We start from the raw sequence: 10,405 nt of genomic DNA on the forward strand, positions 1-10,405 counted from the left end.
ATTATTTAATACAGTGCTGGCACAGCTGGCTATCCATCTGGTAGAATATAGTCAGTCCCCAATCTCATAAAATAAAAACAAATTCCAGATGGAGTAAATAAGCAATGTAATAAATAAAGCATCAAAAAAGTTAGACGGAAACCTAGGAAACAACTTTTACAGTCTGTTTATTAACCAGAAAGAAAAGAGAGCCATATTTGAGTTTATAAAAGTTAAAAATGCAAATAATAGTAAAAAGTCATATATTACTCTATCCCCAATCAGATAAAAGAAAAATTACTGACAAGATAAAGAGAAAAATAATGTAATTTGTTTAGAACTGTTGTTTAGAACTGTTTTGAAAGCAATCTGACAAATATTTTTAAGTTAACAGTACACAGACACTTCAACCAACAAATCACACTCCTGGGAATCTATCCCATAAAAATAAAGTAACCAATAAAATGTTTATTATGTATTGGTCTTATGGTCAAAACAAAAACAAAAACAAAAAAACATGAGGAAACAAAATGAGTTCCCAACAATAAGGTAATAAATAATGGTACATTTATACTGTAGAATTATAAGCAGCTATTAAAAAGAATAGATTAGAGCTATACCATTTGACTTGGAGAAGTTTTTCTGGGTGTATTTTTTAATGATAAAAGTGAGATATAGAGAAGTGCATATACAATAATCCCATTTTTAAAAAACAAACATTGATCACAACCCAGAGGTATGTGTGTGTGTGAGTGTGTGAGGCGCGTGAGCATGAAAGGTGAACATGGAGACAAATACAGAAGAAAATGCACCGGGTCGCCAGCACAGATTACTGGTAGTGTGAGGGGGGAGGGGCAGGGATGCGCAGGGGGTGGGAAGGAAAAAATGAGCAGAATGTATAATACGATTGCACTGATGTTAATCAGAAACCTGCTACAACATGGATTAGGAAATAACATAATTGGCATGAATGTCCCGCCTCCACATAGTCCCCATCCTCAGTCTCCCTCCTAGTCATTTGGCATTTCCTTGTGCAGTGAACTATTAGTCCTCTACAATATTAAATCCTATATTAAGTCTTACAATCTTTTGTGCATGTTGTGACAATCCTACCCAAAAATATTGTTTTCCATTAACATTTAATAAAATTGAATTTTTGGACCCCACTTTTCAAGTTGGGGTGCAGTTTTATACACAAGCACAAGTAAGTACCTATAAATAAAGAAATTAGAAAAATAAGGAGTTGGTAGTTATACATTTACTGATGAATGTCCATATAACGACAAAACTAATTACAGAAAAATATGCACTAAGTATCCTATTTCAGTAAAAGCCACCAAACCTTAATTATAAATGTATGCCTAAATACTTTTTTTATGCTTAATCCTCACCTGAGGATATTCTTCCCATTGATTTTTAGAGAGAATGGAAGGGAGGGAGGGTGTGGGGGAGAGAGAGAAAGAAATATCAATGTGAGAGACACATCGACTGGTTGCCTCCCGCACACGCCCTGATTGGGGCTGGGCATCCAACCTGCAACCCGGTACATGCCCTTGACCAGGAATCGAACCCGAGACCCTGTGGCGCACGGGCTAACACTCTGACCACTGAGCTACACTGGCCAAGCTTAAATTCTTTTAAATGAAAGTGAAAGCTTCAGAAAGTTGGCACAGGTCACCCAAAGGGAAGGAAGCAGAGGGGAAGGGGCAGATTATCAGCTTTCCTTTAACCTCTCTGTATCTTACCATTTCACCTATTACAATAAACAAAAAAAGCATTGCTTTTTAAATCTGAAAATATTAAGCAGTGAAAACAAAGATAAATTGCAAATAATAAAAGAAAATAAATTGGGTATTAATTAGCACCTCCCTCATAAGATCCTTGTAAAATTACATAAGATAATCTATATAAAGTGTTTAGCATACTGCCTAACATATTGCATATGCTCAATAAATGTTAGCTATTTATTTATTTATTTTTTACAAAGACTGCAGACAGGTGGAATTTACAAACCTGAAAAGATAAGGCCTTTGAAAATGACAGGGTACTTTTTCCTGTATTTCTGAATTTGGTCTCCTTTGGTGGGCAAGGATTCATATTATGATAACCATAGAGCTCATTAAACATACTTTCACTGATAGTAAAAATAAAATTATAATTAGATTTTTTTTTTAGAATTTTTATGAGTTTATTTCAGCCAAACTGATGACATACTGGGAGCAAGACCTCAAATGCTCCACAATTAGATTTTTTTAAATATATTTAAACAATAAAAAGGAGATGATAATCTTTTTTGCCTTGAAGGCTACTTTAAGAACTTCAAGCCTGGCTGGTGTGCTCAGTGGTTGAATGCTGACCTATGAACCAGGAGGTCACAGTTTGATTTCCAGTAGGGGCACATGCCTGGGTAGCAGGCTTGATCCCCAGTAGGGGGCATGCAGGAGGCAGCTGATCAGTGATTCTCTCTCATCACTGATGTTTCTATCTCTCTCTCCCTCTCTCTTTCTCTCTGAAATCAATAAAATATATTGGGGGGAAAGAACTTCAAGCATCTTAAGGCATATGCTTCTATCACAACCACTTCAGATGAGAGATACGTGGATCCTGGATATTTCCCACATGTCAGAGAAGAATTAAAACACAATTCATAGAGATTGGAGAGTGGTGCCATTGATCTTTTTGAGAGCCTGTCCACGTGGGAAATCCATTCCTAAATGCAGAAATTCCATCCCCAATTCTGAGAATTTCTTTGTTGGTCTGCCTAAAAGCATGTCAGTTTAGTTATAATCTACAAACCGAATTTGGCACATCGATACTATATTCCTATTATCCAATGAAACGTTAAAATGAGTTCATAAATGGCATGAGTGTGTTATTAGTCTTGCTACTTACATGGAGTTGACTTTCTCTTCAGGGCCTTGAACTTGACCTGTAACAGTGCCTTTGTTGGTATTCTTCACCCAGCCAACCACTCCTATTTTCTTAGCCTCACCTTCTGTGTACTGGTTTCAGGAGAAAACAAGAGAAAGAAAGTCCATCATCAAAAGTCAGAATTTATAACACTTGATTCTAACATTCAAAAAGCACTAAGCTGGTAATTTCTTCCTAAAATTATACAACTGACCAACAGTAATTAATACCTCTATTTATAACAAACTTCACTTAAGTAGAATTTTTGTTAAATTCCACTTTCAGTAAAGACAAGGATGCTGTGAGAAAAGAAACTGATCCTGGGAATTACTTCAAAACACAGTTTTTATGATGTGTTTGGGGATTAATAAAATTCAGTTGCATTCCCTTGCATCAGCTAACACAAAAGTGCATTGTTAACCTGGGTTTCTAATGATGACCACTCTAAAATTCTCAATCACTGAGGAAAATATCCAGTTATAAGCAATAGAAAGTACTGGGTTAAAATATTCTGTTGCTTTCTGAATTATAACAAATGTTATACTTCTCTAGGTAAATTTATTTTTCTTATTATTCTTTTTTTAAAAAATATATTTGTATTGATTTTAGAGAGGAAGGGAGAGGGAGGGAGATGTAAATCATCAATGATGAGAGAGAATCATTGACCAGCTGCCTCCTGCCCTCCCTCTTCTGGGGATCGAGCTCACAAATTGGGCATATGCCCTTGACCAGAATCAAACCCAGGACCCTTCAGTCCGAAGACTGATGCTCTACCCACTGAGCCAAACCAGCTAGGGCTTCCTATTATTCTTAATAGGTTGTGTGTTTTTTAAGTCCTTTTCCTGGAATTAGCCAAACCAGCTAGGGCTTCCTATTATTCTTTATAGGTTGTGTGTTTTTTAAGTCCTTTTCCTGGTTCCAAATTCACTTATGCTACTGGCAAATAAAAACCTGGAAATATTTTTTTTAATTTTGTTTAAATTTATTTTTAGAGAAAGAGAGGAAGGGAAAGAAAGAACCATCAAGGGTTGATGTACGAGCTGGTTCTGAAAGTAAGTCAAGCTCTCATAGGTAATAACAAAAAAGAGACAATCTGATCGTAGAGGATACAACTATGTCAAAATGTGGAGGCGTATAGGTGGGGCCTGTTAGAGTACTCAGAGGTTAGGAACAGAGAGATCTAATCTAGGGTCTGCCAGCTCAGATAAGTCGGTGAAAATACAAGTAGCATTTAACTTTTAGGAAAGGAGTATAATAACAAAATCAATATTTTAAAGGCAACAAGTAGTTTTAACTTCTAGAAACCTGGGGACCACTACCTTACCCAACATGAGCATGTTTCGTTATGCAATTTGAGACACATGCCCTTGGGTAGAGGGTTTCTCCCATCCAGAACAAGTGGAAGATCCCATATTGTATTAATATACCTAATCAGAAGGTTTAACTTAACCACCTCAAGAGAGGTATTTTGAAATTCATAGGAAATATTAGCTAAAGGCTAAGAATGCTGTAATGTTTTTAATAGACTACTTTGTAAAGACAGCTCTCATAAAAACCTCAACCAGTAATTTGTATGTGAAGAAATAAAAAATACATTTTTATTTGCTGTCAAGGATGGGAAATAAGCAGTAGACCAGCACTAAGTAGAAAGCTGCTCTATATTTGTGATTAGAAATAACTGTGGAGAAAAAAAAAGGACCACCCCCCCACCACCACCAAAAGCAGATTATATTGACTTACCATTCTGAAGCAGACACCTGTATAAAAGAAAGATAAAAATAAAGTCAGCTTGTCTACCTTTAAAAAAATCATATATTTCCTAACTTAATTTTCACCTGTTTTATTCAATAGTAAGTAAATGAAATGAACAAAATTTTTAATGTCTGAATATATTCAAATGTGTTGTAAATATTTATTTTCTTTTAAAATAAAAAGATAAAGGGAAGATCACTTTTGGGAAAAATTAGTAATCTGAATATATCATTCAAAGTATCATAAAATGCCAAACAGTATATTTGGTCTATTTTAAAATGCTAACTAAAATCAAATGCTTATTACAAGGTCAGTTGAGTATATTTGACGTAACATTTACCTATCCTCAGCTTTTAGAATTTCTTCTTTAAAGACAAGGACTAAATCCAAGTTGAAATGTAATAAAATGTTTCTGTTTTAATGTTAATTCCACCTTCTGGAAAAGGCAAACTACAGGGACAAGAAACATCAGTTGCAAAGGGTTGGGAGGGGAGAGAGGAGCGCTGCAAAGGGCACCAGGGAACTCTGGGGGATGATGACAGCACTCTGTATATCTCCACTGCGGTGGTTACATGACTGTCTGCATGTTTCAAACCCCATAAAACTGTTCACTAAAAAGGGTGAATGTTAGCCCAGCCGGTGTGGCTCAGTGGTTGAGCTCTGCCCTATGAACCAGGAGATCATGGTTCGATTCCCGGTCAGGGCACATGCCTGGATTGAGTGCTCGATCCCCAGTGTGTGGCATGCAGAAGGCAGCTGATCTATGATTCTCATCATTGATGTTTCTAGCTCTCTCTCTCCCTCTCCCTTCCTCTCTGAAATCAATAAAATTATTTTTAAAAGAGGTGAATGTTACTGAATTCAAATTATATCTCATTTGAAAAAAAAATAGAAGAAAAAACTCAGGAAATCACAGGGGATGAATCAGGCAAAAGATACTGCTTCAATATACAACAATTGAGCCTGGTTAAGAAAATACAGAAGGATTCAGTGGGTTAGGTAATTTTATGTAATTCTGTAAGTGGATTTATAATAAGAAATCTCATTTGTTTCCTGATGATAGTGTATTGTAGCACCAAAAGAATATAAAGAAAAAGAGTAGTAAAGCAATAAAGACAAGATAACCTCACAAACGGAATTTTTGTAGGGCTATAAAAATATTTTAAATGCTACATATAAAAGGTGGAGGAATGATGAGTGGAAGTAACGATCTGAAAGGGAATCTGTTATATAGATGGAGGGAAAGACATTAGCTAGCAGATATAAAAGGAAGTGCCAGAAAACTCAAGAAAATTTTCACACCATGTAGAAGAGAGAGAGAACACAGGAGAGAAAACAGCACAACTGTGGGCCCGTGTGCAGTGGTTTACCCTAAGAGTGAGACGATCCTGGAAGGCCCAGTAGAGTTGAAGGTTTGGTCACTGCTGCACTGTGCACATTCCCCTCTGAGCTCCTCAACAGTGAAGAGCGCTGCCTGCTGTTAGGTTAGCATCATGAAAAATAAGCGCATGCAACTGAAGTAAACAGAAATTGGAAACATCTGGTCCGGCTTTTTCCTGCTCCAAGAGCGGTCCATGGACCAGCAGCACCAGCAGCACCTGAGAGTATTTTGCATTCCTTTTTGTGTGTGTGTGTGTGAGACTTTTCAAAAAATTGAGATATAATTCATATAATATTAAATACCCCCTTTTAAAGTGTTCAAAGTATACTAACTATACAGTGATATTTAGTAGAGTCACAGTTTTGCAACCATCACCAGTAGCTAATTGCACAACATTCCCATCACCCCAAAAGGAAGCCCCCTCACATTTCCCTTCAGCATTCATCCCCCATTCCCCACTTCCCCCATCCCTCGGGGAAGTCAGGGCCGAGGCCCCTGTGATGTCCTTGGCCTTTCCCTCTAGGTTTTGGGAGGGCTGCTGGAGCGCAAACCATAGTCACCCTACAGGCAGGAGCAGGGAGAGTAAAAGGGAAAACCTTGGCTGAGGACGCTCCTGCCAGAGCTTTCCTGCAAGCCTCAACCAAGGACCTGCTGATGTTAGTCCTTCCCACCTCTCCCCATGGGAGAACAGCAGCCATTCTCCAGGTTGGGACCATACCACTTCCCTGACTTTTCCTATCTCGCCACACCAAAACCCTGCAGTCCAGATCATCTTGCAGTACTGCAACCAGGACTAAACGGTTGTGCTCCCTCTAGATTTTATAACTTCCTTCTGGAGGAGAAAGCGTCTTTGCCCTGAGGATAGTTCCTTCTTTGAGGAGGAATAACCATCAATGTGCCACCCTTGGCCACGCTCTGCCCTCTCTACCCTGTTTCTGATTCCTCCTTTGAGATAAGGAGTGACCAATCTAATGGTAAATTTGGAAGGAGAACCGTGCACAGCCCAAGGGCTTCCTTTCCCACCTTCTCCTGGGAGTGGGTGACCCTCAGAGGTCATGCCTTCTGCTCTGCCCACAGGGAGGCCTGCCAGTGCCTGGCGGCTGTGTCTGATTTGGCAGTGCAGCCTATAACAAGGTGCACTTACCTGAAGAAACACACCACATCCCCCAAACCCTGCTTTATTATTTTTTTAAATATATTTTTATTGATTTCAGAGAGGAAGGGAGAGGGAGAAAGAGATAGAAACATCGATGATGAGAGAATCATTGACCGGCTGCCTTCTGCACACCCCCTACTAGGGTTCGAGCCAGAAACCTGGGCATGTGCCCTGACTGGGAATGTAACCTGGACCTCCTGGTTCATAGGTTGATGCTCACCCACTGAGCCACACCAGCCGGGCTCTGCTTTAGTCTTGGCCTTCCTTGTCAATCAATAGCTCACACAATGAAGAGAGGTGTTATTTACTCAGCCCCTCAACCACAGCCCCTATTTCAAAGCCTTAGAAGGAATTCGCAGCAAGAGGTGACAGGACCTCCAGCCCGTTAACTTTGTGAAGCAATGAACCACACGGGAATTAGCATTCAAAACTCCATAATCCACTTGGAATTTCCCCAGAATCTTTCTGAGAGTCCTGATCCCTCGTCGGAAGCATACTGTGCAACAGAAGGAGGCACACAAAGAAAACAAGAAGCCAACTGGGGACAGATTTTCTGCAGCGGATTGGCACTGGCTGGAGCAGAGCACTCGGGGGCGCGGCCTGTGTGGGAGCCGTTCCTGTGGGCTTTTGTGGCCTCTCTGCATTGCTTCCACCTCATCTGCTAAAGAGCAAGGAAGCCGATAGGACACGGACAGGTTTTTCACAGACACGCTGCTCTGGAAACTGGGACAGGCATCAGCCCCTTCAGTTATGGAAGACTTGAGCGCCATATGCTGCTCAGCCGAGGCCCAATCCGCTGCAACGGCACCTCACTGTGCAAAGATGTGTCCGTGAGCAACTCTGAGGTGAACACTGCAAAGGAAATACTATTTTAAATCTACAGAGAAATGCTGGTATTCAAGAAATCATACGATGTCAGCCGCCTTTCATGCAAAATCAAATTTTCCTATTGTAATGTACCCCTTCATCCTGGGGTCTGACTGCAGGTGTCAATTTTGAATGCAGACAGTCACCACCTTACAAAGCAGCCCTTAGTGATTTTAAACACCTTACTGGTTAGAAAGGCCTTCTTTATATGGAATAAAGTTCTGCCTCATTTCACCCTTTCTCCATCCATCCAGGGTCTGTCCCCTGGAGCCACACATCACAGCATCTTTCAAATAGTTAAGCTGGTCACCAGGCTAAGGTGTTTTCTCCAAGTCAACTATCCCAAGCACTTTAATTTGAGACACTTCCGAAGTCCCCAGGACAAGCACAGCGTGCAAGCCACCAGCTTGACCTTCAAAATACTGTCCTTATTGTCTAATGAGAGACACAGACATGAGTACATAAATAACTGCAGTGGAAAGCAAAATGGGTTAAAGTAAAATCAAGAAGTAGAACAGAACTATAAATGAAACGCTACAGGAACAAAGACGAGAAAAGGAATTAGGAGCCACTCCTAACACCAAGCTAACACTGTCAAAAACACACGCATTTCTACAGCACAGGGAAACCAGCAGATGGCCACAGTCCACGTGCACGGGTGCCATTGGCGTTCACCTGAGAGCTGGTAAAACATCAGAGAACCCATGCACAGCTTAATCGATTTCCCTTTCAAACTTTCGGAATATATTAGTCTAGAATTCAGTGATTCTCAACCTTCTGGCCCTTTAAATACAGTTCCTCATGTTGTGACCCAACCATAAAATTATTTTTGTTGCTATTTCATAACTGCAATGTTGCTACTGTTATGAATCGTAATGTAAATATCTGATATGCAGGATGGTCTTAGGCGACCCCTGTGAAAGGGTCGTTGGACCGCCAAAGGGGTCGCGACCCCCATGTTGAGAACCGCTGGTCTAGCTGGACTGTAATGAAACGTAAGGAACACTATAAACCACGCCACAGCTACAAATGCTCTAAAAACACAGGTGTTCAGCCCACTGATCCTCATCTCAAAGCCCCCAACGCACAGAAGCTGGGGAAGGGAAACATGGAGCTTCCCGAACATGTGGAGATTAAAAAGGAGAGGATGGCCCAGGCCCTTCCCCCCCAACCCCCTTCTCCTCCCCCTCTAATTTTTTAATCATCATAAGAAAAGTAATTTTATTGAGGTTTTAAAAATTCAGTCTGTCTAAATAACCATGACCTTCCCATTAGACTTAATTACAATCTGATCTTAGACTAGGCAGAAAAGAAATATCAGAAGACTTCTTGAAGTCTTTTTCCAGGACTTTGATTCTAATAGCTAGAACATTGTTTGAACACAAGGCAAAGTCCTCTGGCTATTAAGTCTGAGAGTATGACACTTCACATTTATGGTTTTCAGAAACCGCCCCGCTGTGTGTCAGTAAGGCCGGTGCTGTGCCCAGACGTCAGGAGCTCGGTTCCCAGAGTGAGTGCTTTGGAAAAGACAGACCTGCGCAGACCGGTGATGCGGCGGCGCTGGCTGCTGAGTTTGTATTAAACGGGTGACCGGCCGCCGAACCTGCCGGGATGGAGCCGTTCCTGGGAGGATGTCGGCCTCCCCCGCCGCCTCTAGGGAGGCCGAGGCTGTGGGCCTCCATCCGGATTCTCCATGAATTCTGGCATATTTGGGGGCAAGACACTTTTAAAAATCTAAATTCTTTTATGTTAGTGGAAGCAGAAAAGAAAGCTTATCTCCTGTTCACTATTACAGCATGTTTGTAGTTTTGATGATTTTTCAGCGACATCCCAATTGCCTAGATTTAATCATTTAAAATGGCCAGTGATCATCAAGTATCTGAGGCCCTGCCTAGATTGAGCTAAAATTTTAAAATTTTGCCCAAAGTTTCTTCTGCTCAGTTAAGTTTTCTAGGTAATTTTTGAGAGCTCATTCTATGGCATATACGTAGAAAGCTAACATTAAAAAAAAAAAGTTAAAAAAAGAAAGCTAACGTTCTCAGTCTTCATGACAACCAGAAAGTTTAAACCACAATACACAGCAAGCATTTCAGTTTAAGTCTTTTCCCTTTGTGCTACCAGGATATTAAAATATGCCCTGAAAACAGGCATAATGCATGTGGTGAATAACATGGCACCTGACAGCCCCTAGTTGTATGGAAAATATGCTAATGGATCCTGTCCATACAGAAAGTAAAAGTGAAGTCAGATTTGTTTTTTCTATCTGGGTTTATCTGGATTCAGCATCCAAAAACACTGATTTCCACTGTCGTGAAGGGAATAATATGGAGGCTGAACAGAAATGGCTGGTGGGCAAGGGA

General features: G+C 40.4%; 1 protein-coding gene across 2 annotated transcripts in view; it reads right to left on the bottom strand.

Annotated features, from left to right (window-relative positions):
• Window positions 1-10,405, bottom strand: part of ACYP2 (acylphosphatase 2, muscle type) — a 149,141-nt gene that overhangs the window by 78,807 nt on the left and 59,929 nt on the right. The window contains exons 1-3 of one of the 2 annotated variants that reach the window (XM_015557922.1): window positions 8,653-8,769; window positions 4,630-4,649; window positions 2,872-2,981 (exon numbers count right to left, since the gene is read on the bottom strand). In XM_015557922.1, the coding sequence (XP_015413408.1) occupies window positions 2,872-2,981; window positions 4,630-4,649; window positions 8,653-8,710 (188 nt within the window). In that variant the 5' untranslated portion in view covers window positions 8,711-8,769. Of the gene's footprint in view, window positions 1-2,871; window positions 2,982-4,629; window positions 4,650-8,652; window positions 8,770-10,405 lie in introns of those variants that run through there. The other variant, XM_006778600.2, reaches the window with a different exon arrangement.

The sequence above is a fragment of the Myotis davidii genome, unplaced genomic scaffold, assembly GCF_000327345.1.
Source record: "Myotis davidii unplaced genomic scaffold, ASM32734v1 scaffold6, whole genome shotgun sequence".
Taxonomy (NCBI): Eukaryota; Metazoa; Chordata; class Mammalia; order Chiroptera; family Vespertilionidae; genus Myotis; species Myotis davidii.